The sequence below is a fragment of the Phasianus colchicus genome, chromosome 7 (assembly GCF_987193195.1).
Source record: "Phasianus colchicus chromosome 7, bPhaCol1.hap1.1, whole genome shotgun sequence".
Taxonomy (NCBI): Eukaryota; Metazoa; Chordata; class Aves; order Galliformes; family Phasianidae; genus Phasianus; species Phasianus colchicus.
In genome coordinates, this window is record NC_143442.1 from 13,549,843 (window position 1) to 13,574,268 (window position 24,426).

Genomic DNA, 24,426 nt, shown 5'->3' on the forward strand with positions numbered 1-24,426 from the left:
AAACCCAAGATTTCAGTATTACACTCTCTAAATGCACAAATGTGGTCGCCAATGCTCTCATGTGTTATCTTCTTCAGCTTAAACCCCGTAATAAAACACTCCAACTTCAGATGACAAACACTTGCGTTCTGCTGAGAAACTGCCCGTTTTGAAATCATCACAAGTTTTGTTAGAAAAGTTTTGTAACATACCAGATATCTGCTTTTCTGCCGTACCCTTCTCCACTGATAACTTCTGGACTCATCCAGTACGGAGTTCCTGTGACAGACTTCATTCCTGTACCAGACAGACAGATGGTCTGCAGTCGTTTGCTGGCACCAAAGTCACCCAGCTTCACATTGCCTGCTGAATCACGCAGAATATTTGCTCCTGGAAGGAAAAGAATGCAGCTTTGGTGCAGTATTAAAAAAGCTCGAGTTCAGTAATACAGTGCAAGATGGGTCTGGCACTCCCAGAGAATTTCTCCACTCCTTCTATTACTCTATTTGGAGGTTCAGTAAAATGAACTGTTAATGTGTCTTTTGCATCCTAGGCTATTCCCAGAAAGTTTCAGTTACTTTGTAAAACCCTGCCGATGAAGAAATGTGCCATGTGAGGGCAACAACCTGAAATAGGGAATTGCTGGATGATTGTGAAGAGGAAAGGGACCTGGGGGTGTTGGTTGATGCTCGGCTGAATATGAGCCAACAGTGTGCCCAGGTGGCCAAGAGGGTCAGCGCCATCCTGGCCTGCATTAGAAACAGTGTGGCCAGCAGGAGCAGGGAGGTGATCATCCCCCTGTACTCAGCACTGGTGAGGCCGCACCTCGAGTACTGTGTTCAGTTTTGGGCCCCTCACTACAGGAAAGACACTGAGGCCCTGGAGCGTGTCCAGAGAAGGGCAGCGAAACTGGTGAGGGGTCTGGAGCACAAGTCTTATGAGGAGCAGCTGAGGGAGCTGGGATTGTTTAGTCTGGAGAAGAGGAGGCTCAGGGGAGACCACACTGCACTCTGCAACTTCCTGAAGGGAGGTTGTGGTGAAGAGGGATCTGGCCTCTTCTCCCAGGCAATGAACAGGACCTGGGGAAATGGCTGCAAGTTGTACCAGAAGAGGTTTAGGTTAGACTTAAGGAAGAACTTCTTCTCTCAGAGAGTGGTCAGGCACTGGAATGTCCTGCCAAGGCAGGTGGTGGAGTCGCCATCTCTGGCAGTGTTCAAGAGGCATCTGGACGAGGAGCTGCGAGATCTGGTTTAGTAGCTTGTGGTAGCAGTGGCAGTGTGAAGACGGTTGGACTAGGTGATCTTATAGGTCGTTTCCAACCTTGTGATTCTATGATTCTATGACTCTTTTCACACTAACAAAAATGCCTCGAGTTGATACTAAAACAAAATCTCAAACTGTGTCACAGACTTGCTCAAAATACTTATCTGCATAACAGAAATGTCATTGTTATTTCACCATTTTGTGAAAAAAACTCATTACTGATACAAAGCAAAAGGAGAACCGTAAGAGTTTTAGAGGATACAAATAGGTGTTCACCACACCTATTTTGCACATCACCACCACCTTCTCACATATTTGTAACTCACTTTTGCAGCTCTTACACATCCCCTTTATCTATCAGCAAAAAGTAAGTACATCAATTTCCTGGCAGAAGAGTGCAAGAAGTGTGAGTCACTGAGGTCAGGGGAGTCACCTCTGCAAGGCATTTCTGTAACAGCGAAAAGCTGGGTAGTTTCTGCGTAGTTGATAGAAACAGAACTCAGTTTTGTGTCATGATACTTTCCTCTGTACATTCCAACCGCCTGTAATGATCTACTTAAATTCAGAAGGAAATTTATCACAAATACTTTGCAGACAGACACTAGGGAAACTTTTTCTGAAGCCTGCTAGAACACACTCGGTTTACAACAGTGACAAGAATAAAAGAATCATGATTGCTTTCCATTGAAGTCAGTATTTTGGTATCTCAAACTTAATTTAGTCATACCCGGCTGACAAGATTGAAAAAGAATTTGTAGTAAAAAGCACCAAACTGTGCCCAAAACTGTCCTCCTTCTTACCTTTAATATCTCGATGAACAATCATATTTGTGTGCAAATAGAGAACTCCTTCTAGAATCTGCCGTGTGTATTTGCGAGTCACATTCTCTGTGAGCGCTCCATATGATTTTAATTGGTCCTTGATGGAACCCTATGGCAAAGAAGTATAGAACACTGTAATGCTCCTAGGATCACAAGTGGTCTAATACACTAATGCTGAACTTCAGTGACGATTACATGACCAAAATTCAGACATTTTAAGCTGCAGGGCATTCTGGGTCAACTTAAAGCACAGGTGTAGTTTTGTATCCCTTAAAAAAAAAAAATTAAAAATCAAAGCTTCTACACAAAAGAGGCTGAACAGAGAAGTCATACGTTAAAATTTTAAGCCGTCAACTCTAAAACTATTGAGTAGCTAAACAGCAACGGCGTGTTGTACAGAAAAAGGGAACATGTAAGTAAGCACCACTCTTGGTTCTTTTGATATTGAAATGGTGATACTCAAGTTGGCTAACAGGTCGGTTTACATTAGTCAGTTTATACTTAAGGGGAAAAAAAAGATTGTCAGAGAAAAGCAGGAGAAGCTGGTGGGTGATGCTTTATAGCGACATAAAAATTAAAAAGTAAGCTTAAAAGAACATGAGGTCAAAAATTCAGTTCTGTAACCATTTTTGCATAACGTGGCTCTTTTAATCAAAGATTACTTCTGCAATACTGTCTTTCAAATCTCAGATGAATTCAAGAATCCTCCCAAAACAAAGCCCAAAACTCACCTAAAAACCCTTTTCTTCCATGGAGTGCAATGCCATAACTATTCAGAAATACAAATCTTATGTTTTCGTAAGAATATATTTTATTTAGCTCTGCTGACCCCACTTGGTGAGAAAGTAGAAATTGACACTGTTCAGAGCTGAGTATATTTCTTACCAGAACGGTAAAGTAGAACAGTTCTGCATGTATCCAAGTGCCACAAACAAAAAGAGAAAAATTTTGGTATGCACTTCTTCCTATACCTATCTTTGCTACCTTTCTTGTTTTAAAACAATTCAGCAGTTGACAAGCCAAGAGTCCAAAGCATTACAAAACGAAATATTAAATTCAAGGAGACTCAAGAGTATATATATGATGCAGGCTTTTCAAAGATTGCTCAGCACTTCATATGCCACAATCAAATGCAAAAAAATTTTGTACAAACCACAACAATTCTGAAGAAGCAAACAACGGAGAAGACATGGAGGGACTGCTACAAATACTTGTTGGTACCCAGCTATTGTTTTATTCTAACTTGGACATTTCTTTAATATCTGTGTGCCCTTCTGCGAAAGCTGCCTACTTGGCTGCCTATCGTATCACACAGAAATGATGGGTGAAGTGAACTGGTTCTCTTGCTTACCCCTGGCATGTATTCCATGAATATAGAAAGAGTTCTTTCTGGTGGGTCCCTCAAGAAGCCGTAATACTGAACAATCCTCTCATGCAGCAGATTTTTCAGCAATTGAATCTCACATTCAAGAGCGTTTACTTCCTAAAACAACAACAACAAAAAAACCAACAAAATCAAACAGTCTTTTAATCAAAGAATGAATTGAATGTGTGTGACACGAAAATCAGGTAACCAAATTAATTCATTTCAGCTATTAACAAAACAGAATTCCTAATGAAGACATGGAAACACGCATTAAAACAAAGAAAAGGAACAGTTTAGCTTATAACACAGCACGTCCGCACTGTACCTCATACCTTGCTAGTTTCTGGACTATCAGGATCAAACTGCACTTGTTTCACAGCCAGTTCTCTTCCAGTATCAGCATCATAACACAGATATACTCTGCCAAATGCACCTTGACCCAGCAGTTTGCCAAGTCTCCAATTAGTTGGAGCTCGTGGTGCTGAAAAAGTAAACAAGATTTCTGTTTTAATGTAAGCTTGTTATTCAGCTGATTAAAAGAAAAAACAACACACAGAAAATAACTGTTTCAAAGACTACATTTTTCAATGGAAGATCACACTTCCTCTATATAAGTTACCAACATCAATAAAACTTCCTGTAAGATGGGAAATTTATTACAAAATAATCAATTTCTTGTAAAGATAAACATACTTAAGCAGTTAAGAACAGCTAAGCTGAAGAACAGACAAAGTGTGTTAAGCAAACTTCGTAACACTGTTTTAAAAATGGAGGCCTAATCAAAAACTGCCGACTACTGAAGTCATTGCAAGGTATATTTGCTCCACCACAGACATACGACGATACCAACAAAGGCTAACAAGTTACTCCAGCCTACATAAGCCTTCTCATGTCCTCCAAAGTTTAAAACATCAAAAATATTTTTATAGTGATTTGTTATGGTAGATGTAAATTCCGTGCAAAAATCTAAACAAAGATTGGCACAGCAAGCAATGAAAAAAAAATACAAAGCATGAAATCTTGACTTTTTCCCATTCGGGAGAGAGCAACACATTGTTCAATCACATTTCTTTTGACATGACAAACTTGAAAGGTAAGAAAGTTTTAAAGTGGATGTCACAAAGTTCCTTAACTTACAGCGACTGGGTGGGCTGATGTCCATGACTGTCAAGGTAGGATTGTCAATGTCACTTCCCCTTCTCCTCATTCTGTTATCCTCGTATTCTGGTGTGAAGACACTGCTCCCACTACTGGTGCTCAGCGAGTGATCAGTGGGACTGAAACTAACAGGTGACCGAAAGCTGTTCCCCTGCGTCCTCCTGGCTCTTGGAAAAGTTTTACGACCTTCAGTGTTACACAGAGAATACCAACGTTACACTACAAACAAACACTACTATGTCATTTATGTATGCAAATGCTTTATGAATTCAACACAACATGGTTCACACCTTCCACGCCATATCATGCAATGACAGCAACGATGAAATTTTCCACAAGTTTCAAACTAGAAGAAAACAGAAATTAGTACAAGTGTATATAAAGATTGGTCTGAATGGTTTAAATTAATGTGTCCAAAACTGCAAGCAGCAAAATGTAGGCAATTTCTACAACTGTCCTGAAGTTAACTGACATGCTTCAGAAACAGAGGGGAGGCTGTGAGGGCAGGAAGGGAAATGCCCCACCTGCATCCGTATTACTCTAACAAGGTGGCAAGAATACATGTCTGATAAAAAAGACAGATGTTGACATCTCAGTGACGCCCAGGTTGGCATATTCACTCTTTACAGAAAATAAGAATCAAACATAAAGATCTACCCTTGGAATCAACAAGAAAACCACAAAAGAAACATCATAAACACTGCATGACTTAGCAATGGATACGGCACTGGAATAAAAAAGGACACATTCAAAAAGGTAAATTACATCCAGATGCTTAGAATAACATCAATATATTTAGATAACAAACATTTTTAGGTCAGCACAGCTTGATGAAGTTTCATCCAAGAGAGCTTCAGCATAAATCGCTGAAGGAACATCTGAGTCATTAAGTATTACACCAGAGATGGAGTTCCCAGAGGACTGAAGAAGGCAAGTGAAACATCTTGAAGGAGTAGACTCATTTACACACTAATCAGGCCAACTTCAGTGCTGTGATAAATATGTGAACAAATTATTGAGCAGTGTTATAAAATCACTGAGAAGATAATGTGAAAAAACAGCCAAAATTGATTTGTCATGTGTAGCTAATCCAATGTACCATTTCAAGAGGACATTTCCTCAAGCCAACTCACAAAGTTTTGGCTGCCACAAGATTGAAGAGAACATAAAATAAGGACCTTGCAAAATACTTGAAAAAATCTTTAAGGAATGTATTAAGGTTTGATAGAAGAAAGTTAAGGAGAAACAAAACAGATATTCGTGAGATTTAATTTTACTATAGGCAACAATTATTTTTCAACTCTGTTACAATGGAGTAACTAGTTACTTGTTGCATGTGCACCATTAAGATTTCACTAGATAAATTTTCTTCTTTAGTTTTTGAGAAAAGCAATTTAATTATGTAGGACTCCTACAGTATTCACTTACCATCATTGTAATCTTGCTGATGATATGAAATATGATATCTTCGGGGATAAGTTCCCCCCTTTCCAAACTTCTCAAATATTGGGATATCATAATCTACTAGAAAATACAAAGATACATTTCAAAGTTAAAAATACAACCAAGGCATACACATCAATCATTCTGGTATTATAAATTTAAACATGGGTAAGAACATTGACTACATTTCAAAGCTGAAGCTTCAGAGCAAAGAATACTACAGAACAAAATCCACACAAATCCAGCTAAAAGTTCCAAAGGATTTCAAGCATATAACAGAAAGTAGTTTGTAATCTCTTGCTTAAAACAGTAACAGAGGACTGCAGCATGCCTAGTTACTAGAGACATTAATAGACACATTCTGAAAAATAACAGCTCAACAGGAGAAGCGACAGAAACTCAGTTTAGTTTAAGATATAAAAATGAACAGATACAGAATGCTGGTAAATGAGTCAACACATCCTCAATCTTCACTAAAACACAGCAAGTCCTCCTTTATAATTTATTACGTATTCATATTTAAGTTGAAACTCCTTCACAGATAAATAATTGGTTAGCAAATGAACACAAAGTGGAAGCAGTGCTCAGTAGTTCCACAAGAATCTGGGCTACAACTCATTCAGTTTAATTGCACATGAGTTCTGAAGACAGAATGAATAGCGAGGTGACAAAATTATTTTGAAAGTATGTTATTTGAAGCACGTCCACAAAGATACCTGAAAAATCTTTGAAGGTTACCCATTGCACTTGGTGTCCTGAATTGTGCACAGCAATTTGGATTCAAGCCAGAGTATGGTATGAAAGCAATGTTAGTGGTGATGACTCATTAATTTATAGGCACAGCAAACAGCTCTCCTTCATTCTTGCACTTTGGAATGCTTTCAGTTACAGCAGTTATGAGCACTTAAAAACGATTCTCTTTTTACAAAGGATGAAACAACAGCTAAACACTAAGGAAATTAATGAAGGACTACACACCAATTTAAAGATGGATACTGCAGTCCACTTTAACCAACCTGTGTGCCATTAGGCACCGCAGTATTTGTTTTTTACCAGCAGGAGAAGGACATCCTACTAAACACAACAGCACTGGTGTTACACATGTTAATTAGAAGAAAACCTTTACAAGATACATTTCATTGCATCTTTCACTGTGTCTATTTGGATTGCATTTTGTTGCTATGCCTTCTGCTACCATTACAAGCTTGGGTAAAGTAACACCTCTTAATATGAACTTCCCTTTCTATTATTTGCAAGAGGAAGTACCTGGGAAAGCCATTGTGGCCAGCCAATTTTGCCTACCTGAGAATTCCTGATGATTATCTGGATAGCTCTGTGCTCTCGGCATCCGAGATTTGGGATAGTTGTCTCTAGAAATGTGAAAGCAAAGTATTTTAAAATTGAACTACAGTAACTAAACAATCCCACTGCGTTACAATGCTTTGTGGCCGATGGAAGCTTTATGCTATACAAGTTGCTGCTCACAAATGTGGAATTTGATCTAAACATCAAATCTATTAGGTATCAATAATCATCCAGGATCAGTAATGATGGAAAACCTTGCTCTTTGGCTTCAGCGTGGTAAGACAGCAGCAGACTGTGCCATTTGCACCAGTAAAGCCACAAAGGAACACTGAAGTTTACCACCCTGATGACTGAACACACAGTTTATAAATGCAAAATCTCTTACACAGCCTACAAAAATCCCTCAAATTTAACCAAACAAGTGCAGAATGTTTTAATGCCTCCAAATATTTCCTCTTTTCTCCACAGAAGCCACAGGATTAAGTTAGTAATTTTAATGAGTTAAAGAATGATGTAGATTTTTTTTGTTATTATATCTCATACTAATTAACACATTAAGCAATCCAATAAAGATGACTAATGAATGCAAGCAGTTCTTACCCATCTAAAGGGCTGTCAAGTGAGGGACAGCTTCCTGAGCCAGAATTTTCAGGACTGCTCAAGGACAGTGGATCCAGCATCTAATAAAAACCATGTAGATAAAGATCAAAAAGTTGTTTTTTTAATGGCTTGAACGTTCATGCTTTGAAACTCTAAATTAAAAAAAAAAAAAAGACAACACTAGTAATAAACAAACAGGAATTACTAGAGAAAAGGATGACTGCTATAGTTAAACCTGCATCAAATATTTTTCCCTGAAGGGATTCCATCATTCTGTCCAGCAGAATTTAATGAAGGCATTTCATACTCAACAATGCTCCTCACACACTGAGGAGCACTCCTACACTCTTCCTGCAGACACCAATGTCTCCTATTATTACAGTACTACCAGCACCAAACTGGCCAAACCAAACAACAACAAGGCCTCCAAAGAGATAAAAAGCTGAAGCAGCTTGAAGGAAAAGTGGATTTTGTTGCTATCAAAGAAAAAAGCCTCAAACATGACACAGACTGTAACAAATGCAATTTATATGATCTCCGAAGTGGTTTTAGTTTGGCCAACCGGAATGCACAAAAAACAGCAGAAATAAAACACTGTAAAAAAGCTTTAACTCATCTATCTCTAGTTGGGACTCCAAGCAAGGAATGCAGAATTTTAAATATAACCAAACAGTAAAGAAAAAATATAAGAGAAATAGCACAACATTTATAAATACTTTTCACCCAAATCAAAATCACATTTTATATAAAATAAACTTCCACCTGAAGCAGGAGTTTACAGAAACACCACAGGTTGTTTGTTTGTTTGTTTGTCTCTAAACAGTCCTGATTTCCCAGTAAGCAACGCTCCCAAGTTACATGAAGTCTTCCACGCACCATCAGGAAGAAATGATAAAACTGAACATCTAGGCTAGATCCATTGAAAATAAATATCAACACTTTCTCATTGCTCAAATTGAATCCAAAGAAAAATAAAAAGGGTGCTCCCAACAACCAGCTGTTTCCCCCATCTGATATTCATTTTGTTTATCCCACACTACCATCCTTCAGTCCTAATCAGAACTCCTGCAAACATTACTTTCTTCTCTCTGGCAGTAAAACAATCTAAAATTTTCATATTTTTATTTTTTTAAGAGATGTGAAAGAGGTATCTAAATCCTGAATGCAGCACAAACTTCCATTTTACCAGCCTATCTCTCACAAACTACAAAAAGACTCATCTGCTGTTTTAAATGAGCTTCTTCCTCAAATACAGTTTCTTTCAGTATTCTGTACAACATCTGCTGCTCCCTATGAATTGGATGACAGTTTATTGCTGTAAATTAAGCAGTTGCCCCTCCAATTTTTATAGTCTGTGCTGCCTCTTAAGGGTCTTAAAGGTCTTGGGTCCATAACTTCCCCAAGACCCATCAAAGTCTTGCTGCAGAAGTAGTGTGCAGAAAGTGAGTTTGTACTTTACAAATTCAGATACTTAAAATGAATTCTTTATTTAGAATGATTAAATTCACCAGAAGTTTAGTGATTATATTCTCTTTTATTGGGCTGAGCAATGAGTCCAGGAGGCAGTCTGGTATGAATTAACCTAACATCCTATGAAAGTAAAATTCCTTTATTTAAACCCTGCTGACAGCACATATAGCAATGCTTACACAATAGCTTACATGTTCCTTCAGTGCTCAGGAGTGAAAGGAGACCCCCCCCCCGGTCCTCACAGCTCATCCACTAGGCCAGTCAGTGACCAAAATGACTCAGTCCAGGCCAAAAGCAATGGCTTCACTGAACAAATCCAGGCTCAGGCTTGAGGTGACCATGTGGTTACAATAATGAATAGCATCCTGGACTGGAATAAGAAGATTCAGCCTCTACTCCCAGTCCAGCCACGAAAATTGTGCAACAAGTTGCACAATCTTTCTGCCTCTATTTTTATTCTGTCATCTGTCTCTTATTTATTCAGCTGATTTAAACCACTGCCTCTTGCCATTTGCAAATACCATAACAGCACCAACAAGAAATTGAAATGATTTCGATATGAAGCACTATTTTCTCTCCCTAAAATATCTTACTTGTCAATTCTGAGAAGCATTACATTCCTCCTTCTTTTCCTGATGTTTTTGATATTCAGAGAGCAGGATTTCCATAAATGCTGTGTGCTAATAAGCCCATGCCAACAACGCAAATGACGTGAGGAGAACAAACATCTGTGATCCTCACTTAAAGCAGAACTATAAGAAATATTTTAGTTATTCACTGTCCTCCTGCCTCTACTGCAAAACGCTATCAACTGAGTCCAAATAATCCAGACAGATCCAGAATTCTCTTTAAAACATACTGATAACTTCCACAAGTAGCAAAACTATTACTACTTACATATCCTTCTTAATAAATGTTTTTGTGTTTTCTAACATGCGCATCTCTTGCTGTAATTTTTATTTTAGTAACTCACCCATCTGTCATGAAAATAAGGAATACAATCTTTTTGTAGCAACAACTTAAATTATTTAAGAGACTGACAGAAAAATCACAGAAAAACCAAAATACAGAAAATAACTGTAATTACTTCAACCTTCTCTCACAGATTATGTTTTCTAGGGCTGGCAATCCCATATCCTTCTTGAACAGCAGTACGTTGTAAATCTATTTCACTCCAAAAATCTTTAATTTCAATGAATCACACAGTACCTGATCCATGCTTTCTGGAATGAATTCACCCTCACTGTTGATACTGGTGAACGACCCATTTCGAGCCACCTGATGCAGCTCATCTGGAATGTATCCTGGGGGAGGTGAACTCCTGTCACGATTATTAGAACCTATTGAAAGAAAAGGGCTGGTAAGTGTCCTTGCAGTAACACAAAATCTGGAGACTTTACTCAAATGACCAGGGATTCATATTCAATGATCCAGCCTGCCTGGATAAATTATTGCTTGAGAAACTTCCCAAATCTTATTCTGTAAGCTATGAACTAGGAATTACGAAACATGTGGGTCAGGGTTGCCTCAATTACGTTTAATGTTTTGTTTTTTTTTTTCCCCAATACACAGGAACAGAAATATAATTTGGCTACTTAGGTACATTTCCTCTGTGGTACAAAACAAGAAGCCAAGCACTCTTCACCACTATTTTTCCATGCCAACTAATGCTTTCTACCTCTCGAGAATTTCGGTTTTCCTTTGTAGAATATTTTATCTTCAAAAACACAAATACATGCATTCATAACAAACATAATAAATTGTCCAGAAAAATTGTCTCTAGTTTCACAGTCAGATTTGGAAGTTATCAACACACCAACTTAAAAACATGAATACACAAAAATGTTAGATCCATGCCAAAAAAAGCATCTCAAACAAATGTTCATACATTAAGATTAAAAATTAGGGGAGTCTTAACTTGAGCAAGAAGATGTACTGCCATATAAACTCCTCAGAGTACATACTCTATAGTACAATATTTGTTGATGAGTAAGAGAAATATAAACAGGCTGTGCTGAGAACAAGATCTTCTTGAAGAGAATATTACCAAAGTTGTTACAATTACAGCTATTAACAAGTGGAGCTCACCTAATACAGAAAGCCGCCTTTTTCTTTCTGTCACACCAAACACTGTATTATCTAAATCTTCCAGTGAGGGAAGGGGTTCCACATTATTTACACTGGGAGACTGAAAAAGAGTACATATTATGGACTGCAATTATCACTTTATAATCCTAAAAATCAAAAAAACTTCACAAACCTTTAAAGCCTTTGTACAAAGTATTCATTTTTTTCAGTAAGTCAAAATCAAGCTTACAAACTTATGCTAAAAATCATCTATTTTAATAGCTCATCCTAAATATTTGTAATCATTTTCAATATATACCATTACACAGAATCCTATCAATACAGTGGCTGCGGTCTGTTAGATAATAACAAAATAACTCAGTATTTAGGTCTGCTGCTACATGCCATACAAAACCACATAACTTAAACAATGGTTTCAAATAACCACAGTAGCATCAAAACTCTATGCACTTCTCAGTTCTGTATCACATCCTTATCCTACTAAGCAGTATTTGTCAACTACTGTAAAGAAGGCACACAAAAAAGGAAGCATAGTACCTATGGAGAAGTTCAGTACAAAATGCTAATACATGCTTTCTAATTGAACTGAAGAAATGACCCTGCATATTTTCAACTGGAAAAAAATTATCTTTAATACAAACTATACTTTGGTCTGAAAACTGAGGAAAAAGGCATGAGGAATGTCAACTCATACCTGTGTATTTCCATGTATTACAAGCAGTATCTTGAGACTCTTCATATGAACACTACGGTCAAGCAGTTCAACAGCTTTGTCCAGGTCATCCTGTGTGGTTAATGGAATTACAAGCTACAAAAAAGAAAAGAAACTGTAAATAAACAGATGCCTTAAACAGGGCAAAAGAAAGAATTAACAAGTCAGATACAGGGGAGCAAATAAATTGATCTATTTCCTTTCACTCCAAGCCACCTAACAATAACATTCACTAACAATCCCTCAAGTGACCATCAAGACATACAGAAAACAAAAGCCTGAAACTCAACCTTAACTCTTCTTTTAGGGCCTTCAACAGCCACAGCCTGTCAGAACAAGTCTTCACAGTGTGGAAACAACCACTTCACATACGTACAACTTCTCCTACAGTTTCAGAGAAATGTGTGCAACAGTGTCAATCTATTTTCCATCTCAATCAAAATTATGCAAGTATATAAGAACAAGTCTTATTTTCTAGGTTATAAAGCAGATTTTTCTATTGCACAATATTACAGCTGCATCTGTTTGAGACATGATTCATTGAGATATGTTCCAGACCATTAAATAGTTCATACATGTCGTGCCTATCATGATTTAGACAAGACCTATATTTGAGAACATAAGCATCAAAAATTTGGGATTTTGTCACAGGAGCGGCTGTCATTGCTAACAAGGGCAAATTTCTGCCTTAAAATAATCAGTGCACAATTCACAGAGGATTTAGAAAATTCAAACCACTACCTCATTATTGCAGTAATGTAAATCCATAGTCTGTCCAAACGCAACCTTAGCTTTAGCTACAAGATCTTCAAGTTTGACAGGCCTGGGTAATTGAAGTATCCTGAAACACAATTTCAGTTACAGAGAATTTTCATCCATTACTTATGAAAATCTGCTGTCTCATTACTTAAGAATACTCTTACAATAAAATTTATTGCTAAAAAGATCAAAGGAAGACCTGCTTTATTCCCTATTCTTTATGCTTTATATCACTAAAAAAATGAAAAAGTGAAAAAATCGGCATAAAATTAGACTCAAACAGAAGTACTTAACTTGCCTACACATGGCCTCTTTCTCAATGCCTTGCCTCCATTTCAAAGGTAAGTTCTTAGAAACTTCTACATTCCCTACTTCAGAAAGCAAAGTAAACCAACAGACTGTGACAGGCTGACAAGCAGGAGTGCCAGTCCTCATTTTTTGAAGATTAAAAAAAGTTTCTCAGCTGAGAAAGATAACTAAAGATTGCCATTTTTTACAATAATGAATTACACATTCAAATGATGAGTTCATCAGTAACCGTGCCAATGTACTCCCATAAGAATGATTCAGTTGTAGGTCAAAATTTCCAATTTTCATTTAATTGGATGTCCCTCCAAACCAAAAAACCCCACATGCGTTTACCTGACCTTTTACAATAGAGAACTATTGTATCCTTTGGAACAGAACACGATTACACAAGTGACTAAGCTAGTGAGGTACGCTCACATTTGAAGTAGAATGTACTTAAATTTTATTTGGCAGAAAACAAAGCAACCATTACTGTCTTTTTTATCCCTGTTTTAACAGGTACACTGGTTAGGTAACTATTTCTTATTGAAATGAGCCCACAAGTCAGGACATTTGCAATTAGAAATTATTATTTTTTACAAAAAAACAATACAATGGAATAAAAGCCGTATCAATTGCCACTCTAGTAAACCATTTGTTCAGCAGGTCTGGAACTGCCCATCACAGTGCATGCTCCTTGGTACAGAGTGCCCCATTCATCACTCAAAGGGACTCTGGAATCACTTCCCTTTCCTACTTCCCATTTAAAGAACTAATGAGAAGCCATTGCATAAAATAATGAAATGATGCAAGAAAAATAAGTTATCTTTAGATCCACATATTTGGGTAGCGAAAGCACTACAACTAATGCAATGAGCCTGGTCTGCCCAGCACACTTGGACAAGCAGACTCAAGTTGCTTAGAACAACCCCAAACACAGCCAGACTTATCACCACTAAGGCTCAGGGAATACACTGGTGCATGCACTCACTTCATGCTTCATTCATAAGGAATTGTTTAATGCTGCCAAAGCGAGTTAAGGTAGAATACAGAAATGCATGGCTGAGCAGGCTGGCAGCGGGTAAGCAGTTCTGTTTTACACACACACTTCTGCTCATTTCACAAGAGATCCCAAGGTAGAAAATTCCCCCATTTTAAAAGCATTTTTATTTCCTCCAAAGTACTTATAACACTCAGCCATTACCAAGTCTGTTACCTGTGATGTTCAGAAACAATGATAGAAAGTTACTGAAGAACGTTAATATCCAGGGAATTGACTGCTCTCTTCCTAACTTGCCTAACGAGGTATCGCACACCATAACCAGCATGGAGACACTCTTCTATTGCGCACCATTAAGGACTGCCAAGAAGTAGCAGAGGTTTTACTGCAGAGCAATCTTTGCTTAAGGGGATTACCATCTCTATTGACAAATAGTGTGACCATGGAGTTATTTCCCTTTCCATTAAGTATTTTCCAAGACCTTAGAACTATTTTTGCACAGGTGTAATCCTTTCAGAAAGAGACAGTTGGAGTTGCCTGCAAACCAGACCTGCACAGAATTGGTGATAGATGTCTGCAAAACTTCCTGAGCACTCATCACAGCAGAGTTTAAGGGCACACATCATTCACCTCTCATATGCAGAAAGACAAATTATAACTGATTGTTAAAAAAAGTTTTATAATATTTTAATTATAAATTTGACTGTGTTTTCCTATTACAGTACTCGGACTCATTCCTTCACAGCACAACCCACTACTGATAGTAAGGATTGAGGCTCCTTACTCCAGGTGTCAAAGTAACAACACATTACAGTGCAGTTACCAACTGCATGATGCAGCAGAAAATATATCTGCTGTTCTGCTCACATTTAAGATTTTAGGCTGCAAGTAGCAATGTGGAGGGTAAAGTATAAAAGATTTAAGACATAGCTAAGGTAAGACACTTTTGTATTTATGCATACTTATAACCCGACACACTAAACAAGTTAGTTCTCCTTAACTTGTGTATCAACCCAAATACATTCAGGTAGCTGAAGCACTCAGAACAGTTTATTTGAAAGATTATGACAGGAACTCAACAGAAGTCTATAAGGCATGATAAAAACCAAGATTGTTTCCTATGCACCCAGCTTACCTTTTTTCACCTCGATGTTCAAATTTGACTCTAACATCATTCTGTAACAAAAAGATACAGAAGGACCACTATTAGTTTGCTACTGCCTTCTGTAATGAAAGCAATGGAATTTCATTCAGTAATCCCAAGTCATAAGCAAAACCTTTAAGCAGTCTGTATGACTTTCCTGTTCTGATTTACCAAGCATTGTAACAAGCTGCTTCTACTATCAGGAGAGGCCTAAGAAGTGTAAAACGCACAGAATTAATGCTTCTGTAAGTTAACATGTTATTTTAAAATCAGTATATTTTAACATATTTTAATATTAACAGATGTGTAGATTTAAGTTCAGCATGAAACTGAGTCCCAAAGAATCATCTATCATGCACACACACTGACATGACTGCTGTGAGAAACAACAGGAAATAATTAATATTTTTAAATGATTCTATCACTGCCATTCTTCCACACTCTGTGATGCATGGGCATAAACACAGCATCTCTCTGCAAACGGACAGAAGACAACAATTCTTTCAAGCTTAGGTTGTGCAGTTGATGAATATTTTTTAACTATTGAGCTGCCTGTTCTTTTTAGTTTCAAGCTGAACAATACAGGTGCTTTCCTTGTATACAAAGAAACTTTCCCCTCTGCTTTTAAATCACAACCATCATTTATTTTTACAAAATGAACTGCAAAGATACTCAACAGTTCTTTGAGATACTTGGAAAGATACCTTTCCAAGCAGTGCACTGTGCCTGTGCACTCAGCAGCCTATTGCATAGCATCATGGTATGGAATACTGATAAAGCCAGGACAACTACAGTAGCTTCTTCTTACAGCTAACAAGCTTTCCAGTAGCAGGATATTTTTATATATATACATACATACATATACATACACACACACACACACACCCCTAATGAATGATTTTCTCTTGTCTTGTTCCCTGTTACTATCATGCAAAAACAACAAATGACAAATAATGCACAAATAAATGAGGACAAAATAATAGTTCCCACAGTTTTGGGCTATTCATACATCAATAAATACATTAACTACTTCATTTCAGAAGATAACATTATTTCAAAATGAAAAGCAAAGACAAAAACTCCTTTTCCATCTGTGACATCAGCACTGGTTGCTTGTTTATTGCTTTCCTGAATGAAAAAGCAATGAATGAAAAAGGCATCAGCCTTTGCTACCAGGACTGGTTTTAATGTAGCTGAATGTTGTGTGTAAGAAGCATAACTTGTTTCATAAACATTGCCATTTAAGCCCACATTAAGCTAGCATTCATGCATCCAATTTCCTAATAACCAACATATCTATAAATATCTCCAGCCACAAGCTTATAAAATTGTTGTACAAAATGTTTAAATCCAGAAGTAGCTCAACTATGTTCTCCCAACTTTCCAAATATTTTTATATCCACATAATTATGGATTGTGTCTGTACATTACCTCAATATCTAAAGTCACAGTTGAGAACTCTTATGATACCAGCAACACACAACTGTTACATACTGAACTTAAATAGTAAGGATAAGACATAGCTTTTTTTTTTTTATAGTGTAAGAACCAAAAATATTCAAATGCTTTCATCTTTAATAGGTTAAAAAGATCTGTGCTAATTAATGGTTCTTGTAATTGTGGTTTGGCAGTTAAGGGTCCAATCACATAAGCATGCAGCTAATTGGATATTTACCCATACTTTTGTAACAGCCCTAACTTCTCTTCTCTGAGCCTCTCCATACAGCAGTTCCAACCTACCACTAACTTCTTACTTAGTTGCACACAACTTTTTCCAGTTGTGCTGAATATATGTAGAAAAAACTAAAGCTGAGAAGAATTCTCATCTCCAACATATGAACAAACTAACAAAACATTCAGACCACAGACGGAGTAAAGAACTGTAAGAATGTTTCAGCTGCAGTGCTGACATGCAATAATATGCCCAGCTGACATTTGCACAACCCAACATGCCTGTAAAATTCATTTTACACAAGCATTCTCAAGAGAAGATGCTACCACAGCTCAACATTTAAAAATACTCTAAAAATAGTTGAGATCTCCATACACCTCTGTGACATTCAGTTTACCAGGATGAGAGTCACTGAAGCATACACTGCTTATGGTCTGAAACCCTACTGCTTCATTTGGCTGCTAATTTAAGAACATGAACAAAGGAAATGGCAGCTAAGAAACCAATAGCTCATTGTGGCATGAAGAATAATTACAGAAGTCACAGCAGGCCAGTTAGGTTTCACTGGGTTAGTAAAGATATTGAAGAGTACCTGTTTTTTAGGTGAAGATGACTTTGGTTTTCCTGTTTCTTGCTGGGGCAGTGCAGGACGACTGGCCTTATGAAGCACAGCCAAATCCTGCATGATTGAATTCAAAGCTTGCTGCTCATCTGCTCAGAAGAAAGAGAAGTGTAAATGACTGTTAAAATTAGAAGTACAGCACTGACTTATTTCCGAGTTAGGCAGGCATGATTCTAAAATCCATCCCATATTGCAATACATAATTGCCAAATTTTAAACATTACTGCCATGCTGAAATACATATAGTCTATCGTTAGCAGTGCTTAAGGAAATAAATAGCTTGCTCAGTAAATATACTTAAATGGCAGGTTTAAAAAGTAGGGCCACATCGCACAAGAGACTCCTAAGCAGCTAAATTGTTTGAGCACCGACTGAAGACCCGCAGTCTCATTTTTTTCCTCTTCTGTAGGACTGCATATTTTTGGGGGGGCTTAAAGAATCAAAGACCACAACCTTATGATAAGAAACCAGAATTGTGCATCACCATAACACTGTTTAAAAATTGGAGACAAACAGAAGTCACACACTTCCTCAGTCTTGCAATGATATTTCTAAGGGCAAACATCAGAAGCAATAAAAGATGAAAAAATTCTCTGAAATAATTTTAATACCAGCAGCTATTCCTTCCCTTACAGGTCAATCCTTCTTCACTTTTCACCTCCAGCTACACAGAGACATACCAGAGCTTCCAGTTTTTAATATTCATTCCTAAGAAACTCTAAAACAAAGGTAGCAGGTGACTAATGCTGCTGCCTGGGGAAGTGCTCTGGAGTACACAAGTTCTTTCTCACTTTCTCCTCCTTTCCCCCCTCCCACACTTGCACTTCCCCATTCTTGTGGGCATTTTTTTCACCACTGGCAAAATTAATTTAGCCATGTGATGTACAAACATTACAATGTTATAGCTCTTGGAAGTTCACTTTTGAAAGGCATGAGTAAGATTATTTCTAGCTGTTCAGGCTGAATGATCTCATTAACTGCTTAATAACAATAGTGTCAGAGTCTCCCTGCAATGGATGGCATTTGATGAAGTCTCAGTCCTATGTCAGACCCACAATAGATTATCAAATGTACAATATCTAAATGGTTCCGGTCGTTCTGTGTAAGCATGCAAATCTTCAAGGAAAGTGCTACCTTTGACAATATATCTTATGAAAGACAACTTTACTAAAACTTCAACTTTAAGGAAAAGTCAATACTAAGGAATAGTAATTCAGATCTACAGTCTCAAAACACCACTCTTTACTTATAAAATGGCTAAACTGCACACCTACCTAATTTGGGTAGAGAACCCCACTCAGATAAAAAAACAAACCATAAGAACATGAACATATTCTCTTAAAGGAGAAAGATGCCTTGTTCAGTAGGAAAACCCAATCTTTAACCTCACCTCATTTCACACTGAAGAAATGACTGACTTACTATTATTCTGGTCTAAGAACAAACTGATCGAGGCTGAACAAACTCCAGCTCCACCTAAAAAACATTGATTAAAAGAGGTCTATCTTAATTTACCAACTCTGAACTTACTCTTAAACTGTTAGTTTACACTGATTTTCAAATGTCCAGTCCCATGTACTCCTGTTGCATGTACAGTGGGTCCAATCTAAAGCAAGATACTCACAGAGAGAAACAAGCACTGAACCAAAGGACAATTTAGGAGCTAGAGAGCTATGCAGGTTAGATTTGGGAGTTCACACAAATCAAATCAGTAAACAAATTTGTCAAATCAGGAAATGGTGGGATTTTAGTGTTCTAATTTAATAGATTCCTAACAAATCAGAAAGCTGGGCTGATAGCTTTAAGCATTGGTTGCGTTGTCATTACTCATAAAGCTGCTTTTATAGATGTACATATCCTAGTAGAGTTTAGTAGAAATATTCAATGCCAGAACTGGTGACATTCTTGCAGCTAACACTTGTTCCTTCTTCAAATGAATATGCACTTCATAACTTGCCACAGACCAACTATTTCACAGTGTTATAGCCCATTCTAGCCCTCAGCGAGGTAAAAAAAAGTTTTTAGCTGGTAGTTGGCGTAGATATAATTCTTAACATTCACTAGGTAGCATATTTCATACAAAGGAAAGAAAAGCTTACTGAATACCCAGTGTGATTCAATAGTCATTGCACAAAAAATATCACTGATCTAATTACTATTTTGTTACTAAGCACCAGGTAGGCTTCACTCTTCACTCACATAACAATAAAAGACAGACAAAAGCTTCTACTTTCCTCACTCTTTTTTTTGTTTCCCCTTTGAGAGTGAGCACAACTAAGTGATGCCAAGATTGACAGTCGACTCCTTATAAAGCCAGTATGACAGTTTGACTGAATCAAATTTCAGATAATCCAAATATGCTACAGACTTAGAAAATCACAGTTATAGCACTTGAGCCCTGGCTTTGCATTACTGTGACACAAGGCAGTATGATAACATGCTTTAACACATACTGTGTTGTCATCCCTACTTCTCCCAGTCATTACCATTCAGAGCACAGTAAATATTGCTCAGTTTCTAATACCACAAATCTCTATTTCCCATACTGGATTTTTCATTTATCACACGGTGAGAAGAAAATGCTTTACTCCAATAGAAAAAAAAAAAAAAAAGAAGTACTTTGAACAGCAGTAAAGCAGCTGAGCACTGCCTGTCACGTAGACATTACATGAGTTAACACAGACAAACACTTCCTAAGAACTTATAAAAAAGGCATTATGTGAACATTCTTGCTCTTCAACAGAAATGAGAAGTAACTGAATTTTTATATAAGCTACACTCAGAACTTACCCATAATGGCAGCGAGCCTGAAAACCTGAACTTCAGGGATGCGGTTGTCTCGTTAGCATTATTTTATTTCCTAAAATGCAAACCCAAAGGACACAATTATTTAAGTGGCAAAGCAATGTAATGTAGTCAGCTTTTCAGTTTTTACAAGATTTTCTTTCCCCTAATATTCTATATATCAAACACACATATAACCTGCAAATAAGACCACATATGCACATATGACAGTGAAAAGAAAGGTAACGTGCCCAAAGCTTCTCTGGTCTCAGAGCAAAGCATACAGACTTCCAGTCGATACAAAGATATAAATATTCTCCCAAACTTAACCTGATTTTACCTTCTATCTACATCCCCAAATGACAATTAGTGGCTGAATTAATCATATAACTCTACTACATGAGATGTCCACTACTCCAGGTTATAATGGACCAAAGGAGGCACCATCCTTGGAAGGGCTTCAGAATCTGCCTGGATTTGGTGCTGAGCCCTGCCTTGTATGGTCATGCTTTGAGCAGAGTGTGCAAAACAAACAGCTCCAGAGGCCATTCTGCCATCCTCAGCCATTCTGAGATTCTTCTTCTACACAATTCTGTTACCTACTGTTCAAAGCTATCTGCATGTGAAACCCAGGAAACAGAGGACAAGTCAAGAGCCATCAGTATCTCCTGTTTATATGAACTAGAAAACCCATCAGAACAAAGGACATCACAGATACTTCCAACACCCCTGAAAACAGAAGTGATTTATCTCAAGGTTTTATCCATTTGCCATTCTCACAGACAAGGCAAGAATATTTGTCATATTTATAACAGCCCTAGTGATTAAATGAATTAATACATACATTCAGTGCAAAAAAACCCTATTTCTGGATCTCAAAGTAATTTCAGTTCAGTTAGATAAGTCTATTCATTCTAAGTTTCTGCCATCATGTCTCTTACATACCAATTTCACAGAAATAGCATTCATTTCATTAGAGAAAATAGAAAGCTTCAGGTACTTATGGCAGCACCTGCAAAGAACTGTATTTTTCAGAAAGAAATTTGCACTGGAGAGCCATAGAACGTTTCCCCCTATATATTGCCTTCTGCCTACATAACAGATGACTGACACATGGTGTCTATTTCAAACTCTATAACAGCCAAAAGGAGAGCAGGCTCTCAAGCACTCTCTTGTACTACTCCCAAGTCTATGGACAGCCTCAAAGCAGTACCTGAAAGAGCTTCTGAGTGCTATGGGAAAGAAATTACCCTCTGGTGCTTTGGAAAGTACTAAAGCCTGTAAGAATATGAGAAGTACACCTGGCCTGGGCTGCCCTCAGACTCAAGACCAGCTTCACAGGTATCAGCTCTAGCCTTCCTCGTGCATCTACCAGTAGGAAACAAAAATCTTATAAACAAACAAAAAATGTTATTTCATAACAGAATGAGAAGACTGTGAAGACACAAAAGCAATGGACTCAAACCAACCTTCAAAGAGAAAAAGCAGGGGATGGATTTTCATTTATTTGCGAAATTAGGAGTAGCCAAATCCCTCAACATAAAGACAGAATCTTTGAGTCTTGCTCTTGGAAGATGCCAGGAGACCAGCTTTGCCTACTTCATCAGTTCTACCTACATAGCCTGAAATAACCTAACCAGTTCCCCCCTCCCATCTGATTCTCTGTTTTCTACACCCCTAAGAGCCAAAAAAGCAAAAGAGAATGCACATTCTATCATCCCCTACACTGTGGTTTTTGTACTGTTAGCTCTCTTCAGGGATTTTCCAAAGAATTATTCACTAGTCATTGCAGCGCTCATAAAACATTTTTAATTATGTATTTGTTCCAACTATCTTGAAATGAGAACTGGTGTCACTTTCATAAATAGTCCTGACTTTACTATCTGTCTGATACATTAAACTTAAAAATGTGGCTCATGACTTTCAATGCAGTATTTTAATACCTTCTTGTGTATTATTATTATTCAATTATTTTATAATACTATTATTTTTTATTTTTTTTATTTTTTTATTTTTTATTTTTTAATATTATTTTATAATATTATTATATTTTATAATATTTATTATTATATTTCAAAGAAAAACAGAAGTTCTGAACCATTTCAAATCTTTAAGAAAACAAGGATAGGTTCCATCCCCAAACAAAAACACCCCATATGCTCATCCTCAACATAGCTGCAATAACTGAATTTGGAAGCTCAAGAAATTTGAGTTATAGGGCTCATACAGAGCAAGCGAACTGAAAATGATGAAACATTTTACGAAAAATACACGAGTTGTTCCAGTTACAGGAATTCATTCCTTAGGCCTACTCTATGGCCTTGCTCATTAGGAACACATAATCCATTGAATAAGCAACCATTTCTTTCCCCTTCTGACTTCTTAGTCCTGAGAAGATAAAAAGAACAGAAGATACAGTTTTCTCAGAATAATTTATGAAATTCTCACATGATCATTTCCAACTGAAATCCTGTTCCAACACAAAGTATGTTCCCAAAAAAGTATGGTGACAATCCAGAACAAAAAGGGAGCATAAGTAGGGAAAACAGGAACTCAGAGAAAGATTCCAGAGAAGCAAAAGCAGCAAAATACAACAGCAGATAGGAAAGCAAAATAAGATTATGCCAAGGTCTTGCAGCTTGAATTTGAATGTAATTCAAGAAAGGATGACACAGTGAATTTCAAAAAGGTGATGATGGGATAAGAAAGGCAAACAAAGAATATCCTAGCAACAGCATTTGGGATATCAGGGCGGAGAGAAGGCCATTCGTATTCATGACTCAATTCCCCTCAGCGGCCTTCCACAGAGCCTGGGAGTCTTTTGGGATCTGGGAGAGCTGCTGCGGGAAGAATATATCCAGGTGATGCTCAGAAACTGCTTTTAGCTTTCTCATGGTAAAGGACATAAAGCCTGAGGGCAAGTAAGTCTCGCAGGCAGTAATCTAGCTGTAGAAACACTCAGTGCTAATTGTCCATGTGCATTTTGGTTTTCTACAATAACTGCAGCAGGGTCTACATAAGGGCACACAAACAGTGGCACACACACCACACAATCTCTCAGGACTTACTCAGTCACCTTAAAACAACTTGTATTCCAGGATAAAATAAAAAAGCTTTAACTTCACACAGTGGAAGGAGAAAGAAAGCAGATGCTGTAAGAGGTCCATACTAAGCAAGCCAGCAGGGGTGTTTGAGCCTTGTGGAAAACAGAGACATCCAATGTGCAGAAATGAAATGGTTTCTACAGCATCCAACTTCATAGCACAAGTTCAGTTTTTAAAGAGGGACATTAGCTATAGCTGCTGTAAGAGCTACCAGCTCCTCAGCATCGGAGGCAGTAAAGGCAGTGCATAAGCTCTCAAGAACTTAAGAGCTTTCAGGGCGCTTCATATGTTCAGAGTCAAGAAGAAAAGCAGAGCAGCAACCAATGCATACAGTAACACTTCTGCTGTACAGAAAGCTGTTTTACACCTCTGGAGCCCACTAACCTGCTGCAACCACTGCTCAGGGTACCCAAGGATAGTAATGCCCTACAAATTTTCACGAAAATGAGCAAGGTTGATATAAGTCAGGCACAAGATACAAATTCACAGTTCCTGTCATTGCACCAAAGTAAAACGATGCAGTGTGAACTCCAAAGGAGATGCACTGTAATCATCCTAATCACAGGTTAAGATTAAATTGGAGATTAGACTACATTAGGCATAAGCCAGTTAAACCAACAGAACAAGAAATCAAAACTTTGTTAGCATTGCTTCTCAGAGACATGTACACAAAAATACCTGACGGGAAGAATCAGATAAATATGAAGAACAGCATTCATGAGTAACACTGCACTGCACTGCAGGTAATCAGAACAATAAGCCTGACACAATTCAGAGGAAGAATGAGGCAGACAAAGTGGTTTTACCCCCAAATACTGCTTTTAAACAATCCAGTGTTCAGCCTTACA

The 24,426-nt window shown here is 37.5% G+C and overlaps 1 protein-coding gene across 7 annotated transcripts in view; it reads right to left on the reverse strand.

The window, feature by feature from the left end:
• MAP3K2 (mitogen-activated protein kinase kinase kinase 2) overlaps positions 1-24,426 on the reverse strand; it is a 48,199-nt gene that overhangs the window by 7,145 nt on the left and 16,628 nt on the right. For 3 of the 7 annotated variants that reach the window (XM_090143734.1, XM_090143732.1, XM_090143733.1), the window contains 16 exons: positions 20,481-20,550; positions 19,113-19,166; positions 17,661-17,779; positions 15,388-15,428; positions 12,947-13,046; positions 12,188-12,301; positions 11,494-11,593; positions 10,615-10,745; positions 7,936-8,015; positions 7,333-7,400; positions 6,016-6,111; positions 4,567-4,773; positions 3,762-3,910; positions 3,415-3,546; positions 2,043-2,172; positions 192-369 (listed from right to left, as the gene is read on the reverse strand). In XM_090143734.1, coding sequence (XP_089999860.1) covers positions 192-369; positions 2,043-2,172; positions 3,415-3,546; positions 3,762-3,910; positions 4,567-4,773; positions 6,016-6,111; positions 7,333-7,400; positions 7,936-8,015; positions 10,615-10,745; positions 11,494-11,593; positions 12,188-12,301; positions 12,947-13,046; positions 15,388-15,428; positions 17,661-17,779; positions 19,113-19,166; positions 20,481-20,484 — 1,703 coding nt within the window. In that variant the 5' untranslated portion in view covers positions 20,485-20,550. Of the gene's footprint in view, positions 1-191; positions 370-2,042; positions 2,173-3,414; positions 3,547-3,761; positions 3,911-4,566; positions 4,774-6,015; positions 6,112-7,332; positions 7,401-7,935; positions 8,016-10,614; positions 10,746-11,493; positions 11,594-12,187; positions 12,302-12,946; positions 13,047-15,387; positions 15,429-17,660; positions 17,780-19,112; positions 19,167-20,480; positions 20,551-24,426 lie in introns of those variants that run through there. The other 4 variants (XM_090143737.1, XM_090143736.1, XM_090143735.1 and 1 more) reach the window with 3 other exon arrangements.